The sequence below is a fragment of the Cardiocondyla obscurior genome, linkage group LG24, assembly GCF_019399895.1.
Source record: "Cardiocondyla obscurior isolate alpha-2009 linkage group LG24, Cobs3.1, whole genome shotgun sequence".
Classification (NCBI taxonomy): domain Eukaryota; kingdom Metazoa; phylum Arthropoda; class Insecta; order Hymenoptera; family Formicidae; genus Cardiocondyla; species Cardiocondyla obscurior.
This window is the reverse complement of record NC_091887.1, coordinates 2,239,411-2,264,132: the sequence shown is the minus strand read 5'-3', so window position 1 is coordinate 2,264,132 and position 24,722 is coordinate 2,239,411. Positions and strand designations below refer to the sequence as shown.

The 24,722-nt window shown below is 44.6% G+C and overlaps 3 protein-coding genes across 4 annotated transcripts; 2 read left to right on the top strand and 1 right to left on the bottom strand.

Moving 5' to 3' along the window:
* Positions 1 to 14,456: 14,456 nt before the first annotated feature.
* Positions 14,457 to 17,870, top strand: Drk (growth factor receptor-bound protein 2 drk). Its single transcript, XM_070671920.1, has 6 exons — positions 14,457 to 15,290; positions 16,122 to 16,219; positions 16,326 to 16,445; positions 16,647 to 16,812; positions 16,988 to 17,161; positions 17,391 to 17,870. The coding sequence occupies exons 1-5, from the start codon at positions 15,213 to 15,215 to the stop codon at positions 17,159 to 17,161; spliced, it is 636 nt and encodes a 211-aa protein (XP_070528021.1). The 5' UTR covers positions 14,457 to 15,212; the 3' UTR covers positions 17,391 to 17,870.
* A 1,564-nt stretch (positions 17,871 to 19,434) lies between these two features.
* Positions 19,435 to 21,041, bottom strand: Rpb5 (DNA-directed RNA polymerases I, II, and III subunit Rpb5). 2 transcript variants are annotated; one of them, XM_070671922.1, is made up of 3 exons: positions 20,901 to 21,041; positions 20,489 to 20,801; positions 19,435 to 20,121 (listed from the first exon to the last, which is right to left on the bottom strand). In XM_070671922.1, exons 2-3 carry the CDS (start codon positions 20,788 to 20,790, stop codon positions 19,791 to 19,793), a joined length of 633 nt encoding a protein of 210 aa, XP_070528023.1. In that variant the 5' UTR covers positions 20,791 to 20,801; positions 20,901 to 21,041; the 3' UTR covers positions 19,435 to 19,790. The 2 variants fall into 2 exon arrangements, with proteins under 2 accessions (XP_070528023.1, XP_070528022.1); XM_070671921.1 differs by having other exon boundaries at positions 20,489 to 20,811; positions 20,901 to 21,040.
* Positions 21,042 to 22,042: 1,001 nt separating this feature from the next.
* Positions 22,043 to 24,522, top strand: LOC139111550 (zinc carboxypeptidase). Its single transcript, XM_070671915.1, has 7 exons — positions 22,043 to 22,202; positions 22,417 to 22,575; positions 22,648 to 23,157; positions 23,263 to 23,350; positions 23,533 to 23,735; positions 23,904 to 23,988; positions 24,200 to 24,522. The coding sequence occupies exons 2-7, from the start codon at positions 22,432 to 22,434 to the stop codon at positions 24,397 to 24,399; spliced, it is 1,230 nt and encodes a 409-aa protein (XP_070528016.1). The 5' UTR covers positions 22,043 to 22,202; positions 22,417 to 22,431; the 3' UTR covers positions 24,400 to 24,522.
* The last annotated feature ends 200 nt before the right edge of the window (positions 24,523 to 24,722 follow it).

Here is a 24,722-nt window from a genome sequence, read left to right as displayed (position 1 = left end):
TCTCAGGAAAGTCTCTCGGTCCACGCGCTTTCCTGCACCGTATCCGCGCGCGCGTGTGCGTGCCGTCGTCTTTGTGCACACGAGCGCGCCCGCCGCTCTCGTATCTCGGGGAAACGGGAACGCGGAGGAAGCGCACGTAGCCGAAGCCAGACCGAGCCAGCCAATCGCGCGCTCGATCCCGCGCGCACGTGTGTGTGATGGTGGTACGCCGACCGGCCGGCAGAGGACAGCGCCTCCGCTCGCCACCGCCACCCGCCGCCGACGATTGGCACCCCGCCAGACCCTTCTCGCGTCTCCGATGACCGCTTCTGACAAGCGAGCGAGCGAGCGAGCGAGCGTTTTCCTCCCCTCGTCGCCGTCCGTGCGTCCGGACACCGCATCCACCGTCAGCTGCGCACTGCGTTCCCCACCACGTCCGCCTATGCCGGAGGATCAGCGGAGTCGGCGACGGTTCAGGGATGGATAAAATAAACTCCGCTTTCGCTCGGGGATGTAAAAAGCAGGCGCAAAAATTCCACGGGGAGAGCACCTTTCTCATTACCCACGACGGCGAATCTATACATTACAGCGACGCGTTAATGACGTAATCGGCCGCGTTATCGCGCAACCGATAAGCTCGCGGAGCCGCTCGCATTGTTGTGTAAGGTCGTAAACAAGCGGGATTGCTCGGGGCAGTAAATTGGGTGGGAAGACGCTCGAGTTTATTTTTGAAGTCTATATACGCGCGGTGTACGTGTAAAGCTTTCGGGTACGAATAAATGGAACGAGTCCGCCGCGAGCTTTCCCTTTGTTAATAGTCCCTCTCTCTTCTTTTTTTTTTTTTTCCCCGTATCGTTTCCGTCGTTCTTTATCCCGCTTGTAGCCGATAAAGTAATAGGCAAAATGATTGAAGATTCGACAGACGAAAATTCGATAAAATTGTTGCAACAATAGACACTCGAGCTAAAGTTGTACAGCTGCTTCTATACAGGGACGCATGTATGCTCGGCAAATAGATGTTCCCCGACGAAACGCTGGGCCGTTTCTGACGGTCTGACGGCCGCTTAGCACCGATTCCCAGAGCCCTCGGAGGGCGAGTCTTCCGCAGCTGCGTTAAGGTGATACGTCAGCGTAGCACATTCGCCGAATTTTACCCGTATAAGATAAAACTGTCGCGCTGAAACGCGGGGCCGCGTGCTTTTGAAGCATCCGGTAGAATGTGCCGGACGGCAATTTATCAAAACTAAAGCACGGGAGGAGTGCTGCTTGAACTCCGAAATCAGATGGCGGCGCGATATGGGAAGGAAAACACAAAGCGCGGCCTCCCCGGCAGCTTTGAAAATAATTTTCGCTTTTCCGCGGAGGAATCGCGAAAGGTCAAAGATACAGCGCGCGATCCCGAAAGGTCAAAGATACAATAAATGTAATTTTTAATAGAGAACCTCGCGGAATTTCAATTAAAAGTAATTTCAAAATGCCGAAATCTAATTTTACGTAAGGAAAAAAAAAGAACATTTTAATTACATTCTTTAGGAAAATTTGTTTGTGATCTTGAGATGCATAGTTAGGATTATTTTCGCGGAATAATTATGCAGAAGTATTTCAAAGCTAAGGAACAATTGAAATAAAGACTCTTAATTCAAATTAAGCAATTAAAAGAAAATTTTCTTTTTTTTCCCCGAACGAAGCGAATTATTCAAGTATTGCTTTCTTTTTTGAGGATGTACGCCGGAACTCGGCTTCCTGTACGTTTGGTAGGTCCCAACACAGAGGGACCCACTTTCAGAGTAATATAGATAAAGTTACGGGCAAGAAAAGGGCGATAAAGGTGAAGGGAAACGTCGGGCTTTCTCAGGAGCGTCCGTTTACGCGCCGAGACCCTTGCTCCTCGTCGTATCTCCGCTCCTTCCAAAATTAACTCTGGTGTTCGAGCGTTCCTAAATTTAAGCGACTTGGACCGCTCGCGAATTCGATCGTCCTTAAAACGGCGGCGATGCCTTTTCCTTTCTGCTCGGCAGACGGAGCCCCGTCAAGCGGAGTGGAACGGAGCGAAGAGAAGAGCGATTGTGTGGAATACAGGCACAGGCACGCAGGCCAGACAGATAGGCAAGCGAGCGAGCGGGAAGGCAGGCAGGCAGGCAAGCAGGCAGGCAGGCAAGCAAGCAAGCAGGCAGGCAGGCAGGCAGGCAGGCAGGCAAGCAAACAGGCAGGCCGGCAGGCAGAGGCAGGTAAACGGACATGCCGGGTAAGCCTCGGCAACATGGCCGTCGACTCACCGTTATGCGCCTCGTGCCCCCTATACAAAAGAGAAAGGGCCGCGCCGCTCGGTCCGCCCCCTCTGTCCCTCGGGCGCTTGAAATTCAATTCCGGCACTGCCGCACGGCGCGGTTGCCAGATCGACTCTCCACGTTCGCCTCGTTCGCTCTCTCCTTCTCTCGTCCGCCGTCCGTTATCGAACGTTCGATTTACACCGCGCGCGCGGCGCGGGAAGATTTTCGCCGAGGCGATATCACCGCGTAGAGGCCGGCCTCGCTTCAGGAAAATTTGCGGCGTGGCGCAGAAAAGTCGAGGCGAAATAACGAAATTTTCTTTCCCCCCCGCGTGCGGCTCGACGTTAACGTTGACACGAAGCAAATGCCGGACGAAATGGGAATGTGGCACAGAACGCGAAAGAGAGAAAGAAGGGGAGAAAAAAAGAGAGAGAGAAAAAAAAAAAAATTGATAACGGGCTGGCTGCACGACGAGCGCTACATCTTGATCATTTGCGACTGATCTTCGCCTACTCGTATTATAACGACGCGTGTCGCGCGCACGGGCAGTCATTTTGCCTCATCAACGAAAAAGCCGTCGAGTCGATAGGACACATTCGTGCGTATATAACGCGAGCTACGTGCATACGAGTTCTCGTTTTACTCGAAACAGTTCTTTTTCTTTTCGACTATTCGTACGTGCGTTCGGTCTGAAGTTAGCGCTATACGCGGACCGACTCGTCCGATTTAATTAATAAAAATATTATTTTGCTGACAGATTAATAAATGATAAGATCGAACTAGACGAGCGTACGGCCGCCGCTCACGTTTCGCCGATTTTCGCTACGTATAATAAATCTCGTATCTAACGGCTTTCATTCTTCTAGGTGTGCCCGACGGAATACGAAAGATCGGCTCTTAATCCGGGGAATGTATCCGGTTAGATCTACACGTGTATCAGCGAATTTACCAGCGATCGTTATTGGCCGCCTTGCATTTTCCCAGCCGCAATGAAAATTCATTCCCGTACCGTGTCTTAAAAACGCATCCGGAATACAAAAGCCGAGTGCCAACGTCAGTCCCGCTTGTCTCTATCGACGAATGCAGTCGGGCCACATCCGTTGAGAGGCTGAAGCAAGAATCACGTTTGAAAAACGCGGAACAAGTACTTGTTTTTTTTTTTTTTAATATTGTTTCCTTTTCGTTCTTTTTCATTATACATAAATATAAATTTCTATTCAAGTAACAAAACGATTGCATAATTAAAAAAAAAAACTTTCAGCAACGCTTCTTTCTCTTCTGCGGATGACGAAAAGGAATCGAGTGCCAGCAACGGCACGCGGAGGGGAATTTCATAAAACTAAGCCGATCTCTCGCAATAATTCCGACGTTCTGGCGACACCGATAAACCCTTCCGTTTCGCGAAACGTAGACAAGGTATCGAGGATCGAAGTACAAGCGGAAAAAGAACGGGCAAATAAATAATATTGCAAGCAAACCGAGCGGAGGGCCGAATCGCGGAGGACTGTATGTTTGTCAAATACAAAAAGCCGAAGGCACGACGAGCATTGGGAGCCGGGGGGAGGGGGAGGGAGGGAGGGAGGAGGGTGCGTAATTACTGAGGGAATATATTGGCATTTCGCGGCAATTGCACAATACAATTAATATAGACACAGATATCGATTGTTACGGGTATTATGTGCGCGTGGAGAATATTTATAGCCCGTTGTATTTTCTAGACGTGTAAACTGGAGAACGAGACGCGACTAAAAGAAGGACTGTCATTTAGTCCCTACGTGCTCTTTTAATAAAATTGACCGGCTTACAATTATAACCGGACTAAAAAGAAGCTTCCATCCGCGGAACACCGCGGCGAGCTTTCCGTGACGCTGGAAGGATATTTTTAATCCGATCCGAACGCTCCCCGTTGTTGGCGCCTTCGCGTTCCTCGCGCCGCTCGTTTCGATTCCTCACCGCGGAACAATGGGGAATTAAAAGGCGTATTAATTCCCTAATCAGAATTAAGATTATGTTAACGAATTCTCGTCCGCCGCGCGGAACGTCGAGGTGTTAGTCGCTGGGAGAGCGGTGAAACGTAACGTCCTCAGCTTCGAAGATCATTACCGCGCGGTTACATTTCACAGGATGAATTTCCGTTCGAGTTCTCGACCGTTCACTCGTTTCGCGAGGGGCAAAAAAAAAAAAAAAAAAAAAAAAAAAAAAAATAATAATAGTAATATTTTCAGCTGAAAATCGATGGCTCATAATTCTCTCCGGTGGAGGGAAGCGAGTCGAGGAATGGGAAATATCCTCGCGATGCCTCCGGTGACTGATTCCGAAAACGGAAAATCCTGCCCGCCGACGCGATTCCAGAACGCGTCATCGGCGGACGCACGCTGAGCCGGCCAGTGAGGGGAAAATTGACGACATCCACACGGTCCGAGGGGTATCGCGTAACTGCTACAGGATTCGTGTGCCAACATCGCGCCGAACGTGATGTTACGCGCCGAACACGTGGGTCTACCTCCGTTCTCATCTCTCTTTCTCGCCGCTGGTCTCGCGGGCCTCTCGTTCTCGCCGACGCTCTCTCTCGCCGTGCACCTCGTGACAATGTCGCGCCGCTCTGACGTGCGGACACGGTCGAAGGAAGGCAAGCGAGCGGTGCGAGCGAGCGTGTGCGAGGGACGGAGGCGCTTTATCGCGCGAGCCAATCCGAGCGCTGTGACCTTGAGCCGCTTCGGAGAGAATATACCTAAATATAGCTGTGTGAGCGCGCTCGCGCGCGCAGGCCTCGGGTGCGCTCGAGCTTCCAACCTAGCGTTCCCTCGCCGTAGGTCTCCTCACGCCGGCGATCGATATTTATTTATTTACCGCGGAAACTCACCGTGGATTAAAAGTCGATTTAGGAAAAATTCCTCCGCGCGAGAATCGCGAGCTGAACGACCGTAAGCGACGTCATTACGTTTTCTCTGGAAAAAAAAAAAAAAAAATTACGATCCCCTGGCGCAAGACTGGACGTGAAATCGTTCCCTGGCAATTATACGGCGTTCGTGTTTTTCAGCGTAATGCGGCCCAGGCACCGTCCCGCGAAACGCCGCGGTTCTGCAATAATTTCTCGGAGCACGGAGGAAAACGCGGCGGCGGCGGCGAGGTTTATAGATCGCGGCGGTATCGCGGAGCGAAGCGACGGTCGGCGGCAATAACGGAGTCGTAGAGCGAAGCAGTTCGCCTTGGTCCGTGGCGAAACCGCTCTCTGGTTCCCCGACGCCGAGCGAGCTGTGCGAAGCGAACGAAGCGACGGAATAGTTGCACGGCCGCGAATCGGCCGCGTTGCGTCTCCTGCGCGGCGCGGAAAACGCGCGCAAATCTTTTCCGAATATAATACCGCACGCCTTCACTCGGGCCGGACGATAAATATGCAACCCGATGAATAAAGACGAGACAATACGAAGATAAAAAAGAAAGGGGGGAAAAAAAAGAAAGAAAAAGAAAAAAAAGTCTACATTTTTAGCAGCGAGCGGCGTTTCTTAGCGAAAATACTGAACGGTACCAAAAAGCGCGGCGTTTACTATTGCTCTTGTAATTTAATTATTAATTTCCATCAGGAATTTCTTTTCACTCTTTTCTTTTTTTTTTTTTTTTTTTTTTTTTATTAAATAATTTACACATTCATGGATTCAGGAACAATGTGACGTTATTATCATGCCTATCGGCGCACACCCAGAATGCAGCGATTATATTATTGCGATATTATGAATTACATTAATAATAAACGCGCGATAATAATATAATGTTATTAACATATCAGTCATTAATGTTATTTACTCTATCGCGATATTATTAATAACGCGCGAATACGCGGGGGAGGAGGAGGGAAAGCCGAAGCGCTCGCGAATATCGTTTATGATTATAATTATGCGATTTCGAGAGGCGAAAACCCCCCTTCGGACGAATAAGAGCGGAAACTATTTGAATGCCCTTTTCCCCGGAATACAGGCGGATAAAATTGGAAAGAGGGCGAATTGATTTTCAGTTTCAATAACGGAGGGATAATTGACGGGTTTATTAATGGATTTGAGAACCTGGAACTTATCGGTTAACGTCGATTGACCCGCGGCGCATGTTAATAGGTCACCTTTGTTCCTCGAGCCGTGTCAAACGGAAAATTCAACATACGCAGAACGGAAGACGCCTCTCGTTTCTTATCCGAAGAGGATCGGCATCGCGAATCTCGTTGACATGTCACGCGGCGCGTCGGCGACGAAAGTAAATCATGATTTCCTGAGCCGACAACCTGCTCACGAATCTTACGGTAATCTTCTTGCGTTACTTACTGCAGACGGATACGCGATCCGAACGAAACGCGAAACGCTAATTTCTCTTAATTGGCGTCGTTAACGCTATCAAAAGTTCCCTTCCGCGTGACGCCTGATTTTCTTATCGCGCGGATAAAAAAAAAGAAAAGAAAGAGAGAAAAAAAAATAAACAGAAAAGAAAGAAATCAACGTCTCGGAGCGTACGACACGCGAGTAATCGGCCGGTACGTCCGCGTGCATCCTTTCCGCGATTTAAGGCCTCCCGCGATAAGATTGTCATTCATGCATCGTGAATCAGGGACTTTATTTTTAGACCGGCGTCTGAATGAAAGTGGAGTAACCCGTCGTAGTACAACAAGAATAGAAGGAGAATAAGAGAGGAGTACCGGGGGGAAGGGGGGGAAGCGAAGCGAGGGGAGAGAACGAAGCGGTCGCAGGGGGGCGGCAGACAGAGGAAGGGGGCAAGGGTGGCAGACGCTTCTGCCGGGATCCGCGAGTAAATCGTAGTAGATCTTCCGCACACGTGACTCTCTCGGTCGCCCCCTTTTTCCCCCCTCTGGTCTCCCCCCCAGGGTGGCGGCGTCCCTTCCGTCGCCGCGCGTCTTTCGTTCCGTCGAACGGTGGACACGCGAGACATGCAGCCAGACGTACGCACGTGCGCACTCGGACACGTTCGGTTTCGTTTACTAACGAAACCGAACGGCGGGGAGAGTTCACGGGCGGTGGCGGCGATACGTGAAATGATCGACGAGTGACGTACAACTACGACGCCGGCACGAAGTGACGCGGCGTGGGAGCCGAAAGCGCGAATGTATGCACGTACCGTGCGCGTACGTGTATGCAGATACGCCGGCAATGTTTGGTTTAAGCAGACGTACGTTGCGTAACGCGGTGTAACGCGACGACGTACACAGTGTCCTAGAAAAGGTACGATCAAGGTAAACGCGCTGACGCGACGGACGAGGAGCGTTGCACGACCCGCTACGCGGTACGTTCACCCGGGACTGCCGCCTCTTCGAAACGCCGGAAGACGTATCTCGAAAGGGTTGTTAGCACTCTTAACAACGTGCGCTCTTAACACGAGGTGTCTGATGGTAAAGAGAGTCCCGCTAAGAGTCCCGTTCAAGTTTCCTGGACTGACAGTAATCAGACGTTGGGATTCTCTGTAAATTTTAATGGGATTAAGCTTGATGAATTTTTAATTAATTTCTATCGGCATGCGATTCGATAGATTTTCGAATCGTATCGCGTTGTTAATAATTTAATTCGAAATAAACGACGGCCTCGTGTGGAGCGCATTGTGCTAAGCGTGCTTTTACACGAAACGCGGTTTCTCACGTATATTCTTTGAAATAGCTTTAAAGCCTGGCGTGAAAGTGGACTTACCTCTAAGACGGATCTCTTAATATATGAATAATGTACATACGTAGGAAAGAAGAACGTCTGCAGCACGAGCCATGGCAGCGTAGAGGCGTATATTCTCCTCGGCTATCTTCCATCTGAAAGAAACACTTGGTATTAATGTTACAGTAATGTCGACAAATAAAAAGTCTTTAATCCTTAACGCAAACCAATGCAGTTTTAATACAAGACATGCAAGAATCAATTCCGCTTGACCAACTTCCTATCCATTTTCCCCTTGTCCCAAATAAAATAACTATGCGTAATTGAAATAAACATTAATAATTGTACCCACAAACATTACTAAAAGTACCGCGGCTGTAAAGTCTTCTCTCTCAAAAATTGTGTCGGCGATCCCGAGTCGCATCGTCGGTCCGTTTTGCTATCCGAGCTTTTTCACACGCGAGATCGGAGGACCGTCCGCAGCTTATGCGACCACGCGGCCACGTGGAGACTTCTTCCCGACTGACCCCGTCGTGGTTACGAGCCACTGAGCGATTTTTCGACCACCCTGTACGGCCGGCCAGAAGAAGCACGCGTTACCCGGGCGAAATACACGCGCCGGCACGCGTATGCGGCGTTCGGTGCAGCGACACGAACGGCGCGCGAGCGCGCGATTCAATAAGTGGCAAGGCAGGGGATCATTGACACCCGGCATTGGCGCCCGCGCGGCCTGCGAAGGTTGTACTACGATGTTTACGGTTTAATTCGAGATATACTCGAAATGTCACGTGTGCACGAGCAGCGGCGCGCCGCATCGAGGCCGCGCACCGCCGGAAGATGCGGGAAAAGGCGGCGCGAGGAGGCCGGAGGGGTCCACGGTCTCCTGCGTGACTAGGGGGAGATCCGAACAAGGACGTGGGAGGCGCGGAGGGTGGCGAAGATCGACGTGCTGTCGCACGCGGCGAGAAGTGACTCATCCGCCGTTACGCGCCCGGCATTTAGACCCCTTCGTTCCTCTTCTCCCATTTTCCCCGCCCTCCTCCCTCGCCGCCCTCTCGTCGTACGCGGCAACGCGGATCCTATCGTTCGTGGTTCTCTATCAACTGGGTCAGTGCTGCGCGCTCGCCTACTCGTTCCCCTTGTCGCGGGTGCGATACGAGACGTTCGCGGCGATCGGAAGCGCGCGGTCGGCGGGGTTGAGTGGGCGAGATCGACGGGACTGATCTTCAGCCGGCCGTCGGATCGTAGCCCCGGATCCGGGGGAGGAATCCTGCTCGTTGAATCGACACGCGATTCAATATTGAGATATCGAGAATAGGCCTTCCTAGGCGAACCGCGCTGTAAAAGTAGTTAAGCTCGGTTTTCTTGCCAAGTTTAATAGACTGCAAGGCCCCGATCGTAAACATTTCTGATATCCCTCGTGTCATCGAGCTGAACTCACCGAACAGATATGGAGCGAGCGATGCCGCACGTCTTGGTTACTTCCTATTAACTCGAGATAGAGCTGTGACATCACTCAGCAGCTCTCGTGGAATGAACCGGGCTCGTTCCGGCCGAAAAACGCATACAGGCTCCTGCGACCTGTAAAATCGAAATCATGTTAGTATATAGAAAGTATAATTAATGTCTTAGATTATTAAATATATTTAATTAATAAATTAACGTCAACGTATCGAGCAATGATGTAACTTAAACGCCTACGTCTATTCATTTTAATTTTAGTAATTAATCAAGCGACTATCAATCTTTAAAATTGCGATATAAATCAGTTTTAATTATTTCAAAGTTAAGTCTTCTTGTTGTTTTTTTTTTCAGGCTTTTGAGCAGCTTTGCTTCTCGACTAACGTGGTTGAGAGACGAGCGAAGAAGACAGTCGTGTCGGCGGCGGTTTAAAAATGATGCGAACGCGACACGCTCTCACGCAACGTACGTGCGTATTATACACGAGAGTTTGCGTCGTCACGATGTGTGTCGCAAGTCACGCAAGTCTGGGGGGGTTCCTACGTTACAGCCAAGTTTTATGGGTTCTTACAGTAATGCACAATTCCCCTGGCTGGCGATCCAATTATTTCAGCCTGCAACAAATAAAAAAAAATTCGGGGATCAATGCCAAGATCTTTCGCGATCGTTTTGATTTTTAATTAACTCATTATCGGCTATTATCGGACGCTGCTTCGGATCTTAAAAGGAAAAACGGTTTTCTGTTAAAGGTTGAGAATTGCAAAACGTGCTTTGAATCGAATTCAAGTTTATGACGTTGAGGAAAGACGCTAGAGACATGCATTATTAATATTACCTTAATGATTTTATTTTATTTTTTTTTAAATATATTTTTAAAACACTTTGCTGAACATTTGGTGAAACCCGTCGTGAAAGTTACATAGCAGCGAAATATTTAATAAATAAAAATCTTTTTTATAATTAATAATGCAGTCCCTGTTTGTATAAATCTGAATTTTAATTAGTGTCTGATTAAAAAGAAAGAAAGAAAGAAAAAAAAACTGCGAAATATATTCTTCGAGAGAATCGTAATTCCAGCTGCGTCCTACCGCGGCTGTAATTAATTCTAAATATTTCTCAATAACGCCCAAACGTTAAGGTACCATTAAGTATTAATATTTTTTTTTACAAAACTGCGAACAAGACTTTTTTGCGGGGGTCTCCCGTTCTCTCTCTTCTATCTTTCTTAAACGCGCCTGCACGCGAATACAGTATTATAGACTCTCGTACGTACTATAAATATAGAGTTGCTCGTTTCATCGCACGTTCAGCGAGTCGCATGAGAAACGGGCCGAGCGCGGCTCGAACCCGCCGGGATCGATCGAGGGAACGAACGGAACGAAATATTCCCGCGGCAACGTCAAGGGAGGTTTCGTTTCCCGTCGCGGACGTCGAAGATCCGCGTTCTTTCCGGAGCAGCGAGCGGGCGAGGACGACGTCGCCGATCTCTCTCGTGCGCTCGCGGCCTCGCGTCAGCCTGGAATCGCCCCGGCCTGGCGTCGGAAGGAAAAACACATCGGCCTGGCGTCGTTTCCAGAACGTTCCGCGAGAGGTCGGCCGTTCACGGGCCGTCCCCGGCGGCCACGCGCCGCGTTCCGAGAACGCGGCCAGCCCAGGTCGCGCCGTCGCCGTCGCCGTCGCCAACGGGTTTCGATGACGTAAGGGAATAAAAGCAGCGCAAAAGCACCGCTCGGCTGGCTCATTAGCGCGAGAGCTGCACGGTCGGGTCCGTCCGCGTCCCCCGGGCCGATCGTCGCGGCGACGCGATCTTTGTCCTTTGACTCCCGGGCGCACGTTTACCCGTTTTTCCTCCCCCTCCCCCCTCTCACCCTCCCTCCACCTACCCGACCCTCCTACCTCCGGAGAATAATCGGTCGGCAACGAGCGATTCGTCGAATCGTCGCCGTCGTCGTCCCCGTCGCCGCTGAATTATTCACTCGGCTCGCTCGACCCGCTGTTCCCCGGTACGCGCGCACGCGTCTCCTCCATCGAACCGGCCGGACTCGACGGATTTTATGATTGCGCCTCGTCGTCCGCGATCTCTCTCTCGGATCACGGATTTTCGAGATCCGGGATGGCTGATAAGCGGCCCGAGAGACGCGCTCCAGATAGAAACTCTAAATAAAGCGAACGACGAATCGACCTGCGAGGGGAGGGGTCGAGAGAGAGAGAGAGGACGGGGGGATTACAAATATCCGGGAGTTTATTCCTTTTGCATGAGAGCGCTCGATACGTTCGATATTCCGTAATTAAGCGGACGAATATGTGATTCGGGGGAGAAGATTCTATCCGCGGTCTCCGCTGACCTTTTTTTTCTCTTTCTTTTTTTCTCTCTTTCTTTCTTTCTCTTTTTTAATCCTTCCCGAATTAGGTATTTAGGACGCTCGTGGGGTTTTGTTTTCAGAGCCGCGCGCGCTCGGGGGACGTGAAAATGTGCACGTGCGGATATCCTGGCCGCCGCCGTTCGTTAAGTTTTTGCAACGTGACGCGAGATTATATTGCGGCTGCACCTGGCTTCGACCCGTGCAGGTGCTTAGGAAAGCCCCGCGACGACGTTTCTCTTGCACGGGCTCCTTTATTTTGCGGAATAACTTACGGAGAGTGATTCGCACCTGGCGAGCGCGTCCTATTTACGAAGGAAAGCTCTGTTTTTTTTTTCTCCGGTTCGACTGATCGCGAACCAAAACAAATTTGTTTCGCCGACGGCGGCGTATCGCCTCGCCTATTTCCCCGCTCGTTTCATTACTTTATTCATTTCACGGCGGAATTAAAATACCTTGATCCTCGAAAACGTACCTCACGCCGAAGTGTAACAAATTTAAAGTTCTCGAGCGGGGATTTTTTATCTTTAGTTTTATAATTTTCACGAAGGAAGGAAATAAACTGTCAACTTTCGTTATCGGGTATCGTTCCCCGGACAGATTTTTTCCGCGAATCTTCGGGAATATCTCGCGTCGCGATAATGACCCGCGCGGCAATCTGCACGTCGTTAGGAATAATAAATTCCACCGGGGAGAATTAAATAATAAAACAACGCGGGGAGTCTCGTAAATTACGCCTCGCGTATCTGACCCGAGAATTACCGTTCAGAACGCTTTTACGGCCCGCGGATTCCTCGTCGTTCGAAAGATCGAACGTTTGCGACGCGTAGCATGAATCGCTGCGAAACTCCGGCGCGATTTCAAGACGAGGAATTAAATAAAAATTAAATAAAGGAACAAAAAAAAAGGCGAGAGAGTACCGTGAGCGAAGGTAGGACGCCAGTCGAAAGGATATTTCAGGCTCTGAGGAACGCCGAGGCTCAAGCTTCGCCCGTTGTATGCTCGCTCGGTCCAAGGACTCGTACATCCATGACCGAAACACGGTCGGCGGGTTTGCAGCGAACGCTAGAGACGACGAGCTGCCTACGTAAGCGAGATACGTGGACGGGGGCTTCGGTTGCACTTCTGTCCCCTTCTCCATCTCGCTCGCCCGATCGCGGGGCGGAGGAGGCTGCGGCGGCGGCGGCAGCAAGAGCGGCCCGGAGGCGAAGGGCGGGGGAAGAGGGTGAAAAACACCTGTTACGGACTTCCGTAAACACGAGGTGTTCTGTTTATTTTCGTACTACGTCGCCCGATTTCGTACTACATTAGAATTGCGGACCCTCCACCTCCCCCTCCTCTCCCCACCATCCGCCCCCTCGCTCTCGTGCATTGTCACGTAACGCGGAACGTCCCAAGCCTGTTTTATTGACCGCCTCTGCGAGATGGCGGCACCTCTCGACTCCTGAAAATAATAACGTTGATAAATTATCGGGTCAGTTAATTTGCTACGTGTAAATCGTTTTACAATACCGTGGGAAATTACTCATTGGTGGTAAATGTTAATTGAATTGATATGGAGGAATGGATTTACTGCCCCGACAAAGAGAGTCTGCGGTAACCGATAAGTGACGATTACGCAATTTATTCAATTCGGAAGAATAATACCGGTATTGAATATCAACGAGGATACTTCTATGTATTTAACAAACTATTGAGCTGTGCAAAATTTTGTATCAAAAAGTCTGAATAAAAATGCTTACTTTATCAGAATATTATATTGGCATTATTTTTTTTTTTTTGCCTTGCTTTCCTTCGTTCCAATAATGACGAATGCGATTACGTGTCGCAAGTAAACTTTTCATTCCTTCCGTCAAATGGTTATGTCGTGTAAAACTCGATATTTTCGTGTCGGCCAGGTGTACCTTTTCCTATTGGAAATCCAGGATGCGTCACGACGGATAATCGTTAGATCCTTGTGCTCGTTCCACTCTACTCCTCTCTCTTTCAAGGAGACTTCAAATTCGAACGACATCGCTACCTCGTGCGACTTCGGCCGTCCTTGGTTGCGTTAGGCTACTCGACTTTGGATTAAAGGTTAAAAAACCGGCCTGTAACGCGAAGCGTATGCGCATGATGATTAAGTCTATTAAAGTCGATTTAAGTGCCGGCGCCAATTATATCAATTTCAAAAATTTGCATGTGCAACGTGATCGTGATTATAATGCGCGGCACGTTGCTCCGGGCGTCGCAAAAAGTTTTATGCGTCATCTCGTCACGTTGCGTACGGGTTCGAACGTAACGGCCATTGGCAAGTCGAAAATCTAAAACCTGACAGAAAAAAAGAGAGAGATATACCTTTTATCCGCTCGTTTCACTTGTTCCCGTCTCTTTTGCGAGCGGCGAAATTTCTCTCGCGGCGAATTTCCAGGTATTCCCGTGCTGACGCAAGTTCGCAAAACCGTGCGCGTTTCTCATAATCTCCCCGTCCTCCGGCAGCCACCCGGTCCTTCTGACGTTCGACTGTCGCCTCTGACGTCACCGGCGCGGGACCACTGACGTAAGCGGCGTAAAAACTGAAAATTAGCCGCCGCGGCGCGTCCCCGGCCGTTCGTCGCGCAGGGGTACCAACGTCACGTGACGTCACGCGTCCTGAGCGCCACCAGGCGCCATCTGCCGCGGCCGAGCAAAACGAGGGTAAACGTTTGATAAGACTCTCGTGATAGTGCGCGCGATCGCCTTTGACAGTTCGCCGTAGACGACACGCCGCGGACGCGAGCTCGGCGATAAAAAGAAAAAAAAACGGGGGTGAAGTACAATGCCGGATCTGCGAGTCCCGAGGGAATAAACGCGGAAGGAGTCGCCTAACGTCGGACTTCGGGCGTGTGAGTGCACGCGCGCATCGGTGTTGCCCCTCACTCTCGCGTATCCGTCTCCGGGGGGTTTCGCGCACGCACACGGACGCACGGCGAGTGCAACATCCTCGTCCTCGGAGGGACACCGCCCGCCCCGACGCCCAGGGGACAAAGAGCGCGGCACGTCGCGATCGAATACGTTATCCCTTTCGCGGCCCGTTTCCGTTTCTTACGCGCTCGGCTTCGCGCGATCGTCGGTGCGTTTCTCGCACACGTATCCCTCTCTCTCTCTTCCTGCCGCTAACGCGCGCGGCTCTCCCAACGACTTTTGATACCGCTCCCCCTTTGCCGCGAATTTTCGCAGCGAAGTTTCCGCATCCTTTTCTTCGCCGCGCTCGTAAAATAAAATACACGTCACCTCGCGTGCGTGTCGCCGCGCGACGAGCGGCCTTACCTCTCCTGTCTTCTTCGCCCACCTTTCCCGTCTTCCCCCTATTCCTCACGCGGGTGCGCTCCCTCGCGTCCGTCGTAGACGTAGCGGTAGCACTCCGTTCCGCGTCTCCCTACCGTGCGGAGGCACCGTTGTAAGCGAGCGCCCTCTCGCACCTTCCAGCAGCGCAGCGGCACGTCGCGTTTCCCGTCGGCTCCGTCGTCTCGGGTGGACAGAACATGGAGGCGATAGCGAAGCACGACTTCACGGCCACCGCCGAGGACGAGCTGAGCTTCCGCAGGAGCCAAGTCCTGAAGGTGGGTAAAACGCCTAGGGGGGGGAGGGGGAGACGGTGACCCTTGGGCCCCGACCCGCGTCCCGTCCCCGTCACCTGGCTGGCGAGGCGCGTCTCGTCGCATCTCGTTCCCGTCTCTCGTTCCGTCGCGTCGCGTCGCGGCGGTCACGAGACCGTCCCGCATCTCCAACCGTTCGCGGCTCGCCCGGTCAGCCGATGCCTGAAAGAATCCGGAGTGTGTTATTGTACACGTGTAAACGCATAACGAACCGTCAATCGGCACTCGGCCGCGCTCCGGAAAGCCCTGCTACGCCTGGCACAAACGTTCTATGAATGTCCATTACTCGCGGCAATGACGATTGTTATTGTTTGGCGCAATAACAGCAGTGATTGCTGCGAGGATTTAAATAACATCGGACCCGTTCCGCTTAACTGTGACAATTTTTTTTTTGGCACTGCGCTCTTTTAGAGCGCACGGTCGCGGTAATGTGCACGTTTGTTTCTTTCTCAAATTTAGAAATAAAAAAAAAAAAAAGGAAGCACGTTTGTGGTAATTTTCATGCTTCTTTTTTTCTTTTTGTATACTTGATACTTTTAATTTTATTTATTTTTTATAAATGTTAACTGCAAATCACAGTTTCGGTTTAGGAAAAGTTACTTTGTGAGAATTTTTTATTTTTTTTATTTTTTATTTTAATTAATTCTGTAGTTAAAAATTTTTTTATAATTTAATTAGAAAAAAGAACGATGGAAAAGAATGATAAATTATCTAAATCTGTTTTTTTTTTTTGGAAAAAACAATGTACACTTACAATTTTTAATCTAATATTTGTTCTTATACATTCTCTTGCAGATTCTAAACATGGAAGATGACATGAATTGGTATAGAGCCGAATTAGATTCTAGAGAAGGGCTTATACCAAGTAATTATATTGAGATGAAGAGCCACGAGTACGTATTATAAATTTTGTACTTACACGACGCTATGTTGCAATCTTCTTTTTTATTAAAAATGTGTAGAAACTTGTATGGAATTTATTTTCTGCGTTTATTACAGCTGGTACTATGGTAGGATAACTAGAGCAGATGCTGAAAGATTATTGATGAACAAACATGAAGGTGCCTTTCTGATCAGAATCAGTGAAAGCTCTCCTGGTGATTTTTCTTTATCTGTAAAGTGAGTGTTATATTAATTAATTAACACGTGATTATGACTATTGAAATGTTTACAACAGATTAAAGCATTCGGCAAACGAGTTACATAAATATTACTGACTTATATTAAAAGATTTTTAGTTAAAAGCTAATTAGTTCAAAATGATAATTATTATTTATTAATTTTTTAACCAGTATGAAATAAAATAATCTATACTTACAGATGTTCCGATGGTGTGCAGCACTTTAAAGTATTAAGAGACGCACAAGGCAAATTCTTTTTGTGGGTTGTCAAATTTAACAGTCTAAATGAACTAGTGGAGTATCATCGTACAGCATCCGTTTCTCGCTCCCAGGAAGTTAAATTGCGCGACATGGTTCCCGAAGAGGTAAAAAAAAAATACTAACTGTCCTGTATACCGTATAGTTGAATATCTGAAACATAAAAGATATGTGTATTAATAATAATGTATATATTCGTTTTTTTTTATATCTGTTTGCGGTACATCTGTCTCAATTATTTTTATATTATAATATAAAATTGATTTGTTATTATGTGTTTAGTGTTTGGTGCAAGCACTCTATGATTTCACCCCGCAAGAGCCTGGCGAGTTGGAGTTTCGACGAGGAGACGTAATTACTGTCACAGATCGTACGGATCAACATTGGTGGCATGGAGAAATCGGTAATAGACGAGGACTGTTTCCGTCTACTTATGTTACGCCATACCACTCCTAGGTAGGAAATTTTTACATATTATTTTATTATACAATTATATTTGTATTTATATTAGCTAATTAAGTTATTTACATTTGAGTAAAATTGTGTATACCATTGCAAATAGAATATAAAAACAAAATTTAAAGTATTAAACGTGTTTTGAAAGAGAGCATTGTTACGCATTAGTAAGTTAACTTTATGAATATTGCTTTTATTTCGAGTTTTACCGATGTATAATATTTTTCAGGCCTCATATGGCCGAACGCACAGAGGCCGTTATTGGGAACAGTGGCCGCCTTATCCCACCTCTATCACTTACAGAATCCGCGTTGCCGCGGATTTGATAAACAATATTTTGCAAACCTCACCAATCGAGTGGGCCACAAAGGTGTACTGGTGGTCTCGTCGAAAAGTCTTCTAAATGCGGCTGAAAATGAATCAAACATATATCCCAACACCAAAATAAATCGAATACCGAAGAAGAATAGAACATCACGTTTACTCTAAGCGGCGAAAAAAGAGAAAAAAAAAAAAATTGTCATCGATATTGACATCGAAACATCTAAGCACGAGGATATGACATCTAGAATTTAAGGATTTGAGTATTTAATCTGTTAACCAGAGAGTTTATCTATCGAAAATCTTGCATGCCATTGTAGACTTACAGAGATAAGTTAATTCGTCATATTAGCAATAAAAAAATAAATAATTCATCGATTTTTAATAAGCGAATTTAATCTTTAAAGTCCTGTGACGAGTTAATTTATCTTACACACTACGAAAGTACTTTTCAACGATAAGTTAACTTGTCACAGTCACTCTCGGTTAACAGGTTAAAGATGTTTGACGATATCCGAGGATCCGAAGATCTCTAATGCTGTCCGGGGATCCAAGAATCCAAGAATGCTTTTACAAATGTAAAGATGCCTAAAAGATGCCTAATATAAAGATTCAAGCATTTATAAAATTCTAACATTTTACAATGATTCTTTATCTAAGTATCTATGGATATCCCACAAGGATCCAAGGATCTCTCGCGCGATCTGCACTTATAGTGAGATTGCCTTCGAGGATAACCGAATATGTATATTTTTGTTTTTTTTTTTTTTCTTTTTTTTTTTTTTTTTTTTTTTTTTTGGAGGACTCTACCTTTTCTTTACTTATTGCGTAAAGCACTTCGTAACTTTGCGTAAAGAACTTTGTAGCATTATTATGTAATTATTATCTTTTATGGTCATTATTATGACTATTAATGTTATGTTACATTTTATTGATAACAATATATTATATTAATTATAGTCGCGTGTGCTTTGTTTACTTGTGCCCAATTATAACGATTATTCCTTTGGATGAGATAACGTGCTACATTAGTGGTAACGGTTAGCCAAGTATTACTACTTGTAGCACGTTATTTGCTTAATGTAACAAGTATAGAAGTGAGTGATTGGTCGGTCTGCCTATTCATTACACGCTAGCGAATATATCATTCTGGAAACTTCCTGCTCGTACGCTTGTAGCTTTATCAGTCGACCGCGATAAACTCAATGGAAGCGGAAACTCATTTTAAGATCGATGTCGTTCCGCCGGCTTTAATAACGATGCTCGTCCCCGTTTGCTCCCCTTAATAAATAGGATCAAAACGCTAAGATTAAACATTAGAATCGAATAAGATCTGATAACGATTGTGTGGTAGAATCTGAATTCAGGGGGAATTAAAATTAGCCTTTAATTTTTCGAACCTAAGTGTATCTCAAAGCGTAACATCATGCTTCTTTATTTTCTTTTTTTTTTTAATTAAAGAAATGTATAATTATTTAATTATGTTGATAGATTGCTACAGAATTATCTAATGAAGCTTGTGATTCAATTCAAGAAAATTGAATCTTATCAATAAATAAATGAACATTGAGAGAGTCGATAAATAATTCGAGAACATCTTAATAAATGTAATTACGACTCGAAGAAAAAAAAAAAGAAAAGTGTATTATTAATGAAATAAATTATTCGACTGTCATTCATTAATTAATAAATTAACTAAATTAAAATTACTCCGAGAAAAAAAATTTCCGCTATTTGATACACGTTGATGTCAGAATATACCGTACAGTATGAATCTTTTGGACCAAACCATGTATAATATCTCGAAATAATTATATATCCACGCCAGATGATCGTGAACGACTTTCGCGAGTCGCGATCTTTTTTGTACGATTGTTGTTTCTGTAATAAAACATAAGCTATACCTTAATATCGATTTTAAATGTGAGCTGAAAAATCACGCAAACAAAATACACATTTCACGCATTTAATTGCTATACAAGTGTATTAAAATATAAAAATTATTGGAAAGAGAATACATTTGGTATGCATGTGACAACTGTAATTATTCATTGCTGCTAAAATTAATGTTTAACACTCAGTGTGATAGATGGTTTCTTACGTAATTTAATAATGTATAATATGCAGTAATTATCAGAGCGATGGTATAATACAGGTATGAGAGACAATGCATCATTATATATAAAATGCTGCTATAATAAAAGACGAATTTCAAGCTCCTGTTTTTTTTAGTTTTTTTTTTTTTTTACATTTTAAATAAAGTGAATAAACAACAAAAGGAAATTTTTTTTTTTTCTCTTTTGTCATTTCAACAAACTAGCCTGTAAGATATGTATCTTCCTGCAGTTTCTGACGACCTGATTATTTTAACGACTTGTCCGCGCTTCAATCCGAAGTATCTCGCCACTGGATCGCCAGCTTGTATCCGCATTAGTTGATTCTCTTTCAATTTATACCTCGTCAATAATTCTTCTTTTTCATCTGGAGTGAGGACAATATGCTCGGGTACCAATTCATGTTCAGTAATGTTAATCAGTAATTCCGATTCTAAAAATTGTTCCAGTATGTATTTCGGTGCCATGTCCGTCAGCGATTGCTTGGCTGACGGCGTCATGCCTTGCTGAACTACAATAATTGCTCTGAAAAATTCAATAATGGCATTTTTACAAATGTTATAAGCAACTAAATAAAATTAACAACATATTATTTATATTGGTGAATATCGTTGCGACTGTTCTTGCTCGGTCGAAATCTATGATTTTCGCGCGGCGATCTAGAGATTATATTAGACTATGTTAATTTTTTTTTTTTTTTAATATTGCTAAACAACCCACTGTTCGATTTTTATTTTTTAATTTTAATCTACAATTAGAAATAAATTAAAAAAATAAGACAATGAACAAATTGTGTGTAGAATTCACACTTCAATGTGACGATCGGGACGAAAGTAACAATTTTCCAAAAATATAATTTTAATATATTTAATATTTTAATATAAAAAGAAACCTGTGGATCTTCTCTTCTTGCATGCGCTGGCAATACGTTTTGATTGTTTTGATACCAATTTTCGGTTCGTCAGGAAAGAAGACAAACAGCTGATCGGTAGGATCGTCATTATGTGCCACGAGAACAATGAGATCGCTCCTGGCCGGTCTTTTCTCGCTGGGCTTGTCTCCAAATTGTAGCTTAAATGATTCTAGCGTCTGATCCAGCTCATCCTGCGTGACTAGGTAACCTCTGTCGTGACATAACTGCATCACCGTTTTCCTGATACGCCACAATTTATACGTTTCATCCTCGTCGTCCATACTTTATTAACCTAAAGGAAGCTTACAAGCGTTGAGAAATTAGTATCTTATACTAAATTTTCGTAAAGCGATCGTCTGATACTCCAAACGATAACGAAACCGAGACTCACCACGAGTCACGAGCTCACGAGGGACGCTAATAACAACCAGTAGACCGCAGAAAGGTTACGTTGTACTGATTATGTTGCACGAAGTCAACGACGTGAAGTCGGGCGTCTCGCTTTTCAGTGGTATACTTCAACTCGTCTAATATGCACTCGTTAGTTCCCGTCGGAATTCGCTATGAGGCGCCACCGGTAATTAAACAAGTAATTTGAATTGATGATGTACTACTACGTATACTGTAAGGCAGATATGGCATTTGCTTCGGCGAAGGCGGCTAGCGTATGTATCTCATACGTGAGCTTAGGATGATGTGCGTCAAGTCACACATGAAGCGTCGCAGCACATACGTCACGGAGCGCCGAGGGAGAGGATCAAGGAGAGGGGAAAATCACGTACGCCAGCCGTCGCCGCCGCAGCAAACGCTATACTTGTCTTTCAGCGTAAATTTCAACCATCTCAATTCTTATCTAATATCAGATACAAAATAAACGGCAAAGCGATACACGAAAAATGTATGAAGGATGTGAAATCAAAAGTACAGAGACAGACAACGGTAAGAATTATGACGGAAATCTTCTTCAAAGACGTTTATGGCGGAAAAATAAATTTTGCTGGCAAAATTGCAGTTGCATTTTAGCAAATATATTGCTTCTGATAAATATTTAAAAATTGTTTTTAGGTAACGTGAGAAAGATTGGCCTGGGTTACGTCTCAAGTTCATCTCCGTATGTTCTCCCAGGTTCATTCACATATTCTCGTTATGTATGAGTTACGTGATAATTTTCTATTAACACCTGAACAAATTATTCCAACTGGAAGAGAAGTTTTCACTTCTTTTTACGCTGTCTTTGTTATATTAATATTACCGATTGGCTGCAAGCGGAATATATGGCTTTTACAATCGAGAAAGTCTATGAGACTGAAGGTACATTTTACTTATAGTTACATAATTAATTTAATTAATATAATTTCACAATGCTTACAGCAAAGTGTGGAAAATATATTTAAAAATAATTATGAATTGTTCCTATCTATTATATGTATATACGTGTGTGTCTGCGATGTGTGTAAAATTATCTTTAGATTGACGTGTACAGGTTGTAAATATGTATACAGATGGCGAATACAAGTGGCGAAATAATACTTTACTTATAAAAAGTACTCATGTATGCTTAAATATAGAATTTTGGTCTTGATCGCGCAAATTAATATGCGATAATGCAACTTTGGTGCCGTGTGCAACACGGTATTTAAATTAATGAACATCACAATGCCGACAATTTCGCAGTTCCCGTTTTACCAAAAGGGTGAGCCGATCCTTGTGTTTTATCGCTAAGCCACGTCACGAGACTTAAAATGTTCCATTACTTTTTATTTTAATTAATTCGTTTCTATATTTGTGGATAGAAATGTTTTAATTATTATTTTGTAAAAGTTGCGCGATGTAATATGAAAATAATTGTTCTAATTTTTACAACAAAGTTGATAATAATTATAAACGTTTGTATATTAAATTTGAAGGAAACGGAAATCATCATGTGGAAGCTAATATTATTCTGCACGGTGGGCCTGGTGGCTGCCGAGCAGGCTACTTTTGAAAACTACAAGGTTTTCAAAATCGCCACGGCTACGCAAGCACAGGCTAATCTGCTCAATCAATTGGCAGAGGTTTCTGATGGAGTAAGTATTAATCTTTCACATATTAAAATTATATTATTATTAAATGTATAAAATCGTGAACTTTACTTACAGTTTTCTTTCTGGATGGCACCTGCAGCGAAGAAACAAGCAGAACTTATGGTTGCCCCACACAAATTACCTGAATTCTATGAATTAATGAAACAGATTCAAGCACCTTACAAAGTTTTTATTGATAATGTTGAGTCATTAATCGATCGTGTATCTACTGCGAGTGCATCAACGTTCGATTTCAATAATTATCACACTCTCGAAGCAATTTACGCGAACCTAGACGAGCTGGCTCAGAAATATCCCGACAAGGTACAGACTGTCGTCGGTGGTAAAACGTACGAAGGACGCCCGATCAAAGGCGTCAAGGTTTCTTTTAAAGCTAACAATCCCGGAATCTTTCTCGAAGGAGGTATTCACGCCAGAGAATGGATCTCCCCCGCGACTGTAATGTACATTCTGCATCAATTACTTACCAGCACGAGCCCGGAAGTCAGAGCCTTGGCTGAGAGTAACGATTGGTACATTTTCCCGGTATTTAATCCCGACGGATACGTTTACACGCACACCACAGTAAGCATTTATTATTATATTTTTATATTACCTAAAAAAAAAAAATATGTTAATATATAAATTTATTTAAATTTAATTAACGTGAATATTTCTAATTTATTTCAGAACCGATTATGGAGAAAAACACGTAAACCGTACGGTTTCGGTTGCCACGGTAGCGATCCGAACAGAAACTGGGGCTACAAATGGAATTGTATAAATATATCATATGAATAATATATTTAAATTAGTTTAAATAGGACGTTGCGATAAAATACGAATTTATAAATATTAAGAATCGAGATTATTATACAAAAATGTGCTTGCAAGATAAAAATTATAGCTTATCTTCGTTAATACTATGTTTATACATTGATTGTAATTTAATTTTTTTAGCTGGAGGCTCTAGCAACTTCCCATGCTCTGAAACCTATGGTGGAAGTGCAGCATTCTCCGAGGTTGAGACAAAGAGCATGTCCGAATACATCGCGTCCATCTCTCCGAAACTTTACGCGTATATCGCATTCCATAGTTACTCGCAATTATTAATGTTCCCATATGGTCACACAAAAGCTCATCTTGATAACTATGACGATATGGTGAGTAATTTTATTTTTATAAAACAACTTTTTCGGGAATTTATAACTCAATCGTTATTAATACAGTAATTATATTTATAAGAAATAATATAGAACGATATTTCAATTAATTCTGACAAATACTTATTAAATAATGACAAAATATAATAAGTTTATATAATTTTTCAGTACGGTATGGGTATGAAATCCATTACGGCCCTTGCAAAGAGATACGGAACTAAATATCAAGTTGGAAATATTGCCGAGACAATCTGTATGTATAAAAATTCTTTATTAATTTTTTTTTTTTTTCCTCGTTTAGCTGTGTCGCTTAATTTATTATGTCGAAATATTTTTTTACTTTTCTAAAATAATTTAAATTATATATTTAAGGATTTTATTTATTATTACTAAAAGAGATGGTTGCATTTCGAGTGTAAGATTTCTATATATTAGATTCTTTAAACCTGCAAAATTATTTTTAGATGTGGCTTCCGGAGGTTCTATGGATTGGGTCAAAGGCACTTACGGCTTACCAGTTACCTACACTTACGAACTCCGTGATAATGGTCGTTATGGCTTTTTGTTGCCAGCTAATCAAATTGTTCCGACCGGCGAAGAAACTATGGACTCTCTCGTAGCTATGTTTAAAGAAGCTAATGTTCGTGGCTATCCCGCCAAGTAATTAAAAGCTTAATTACTAAACTTTGTATAAATGTTACTTTTAATGACATTTTCATTTAATTACTTTCAATATTATGTAATCTCTAATACGTACAATAGATCTTGATACTTTTCCTTTCATTTATACATGATGTTTTTTTGGGTAATTGTTAAAGATCAATACAACGGCGCACTTACCGATAAAACGCATCCCTTTCCCGGCTTAATTTTTGCTGTAATTCGCGGGAACGGCGCTCTGAACCGGGTCACCAGTCCACTCCTATACTCCTGATATTCATCCATCGTTTTCGGAGCCTCAGCGATGAGAGATTCCGGTATTGACTA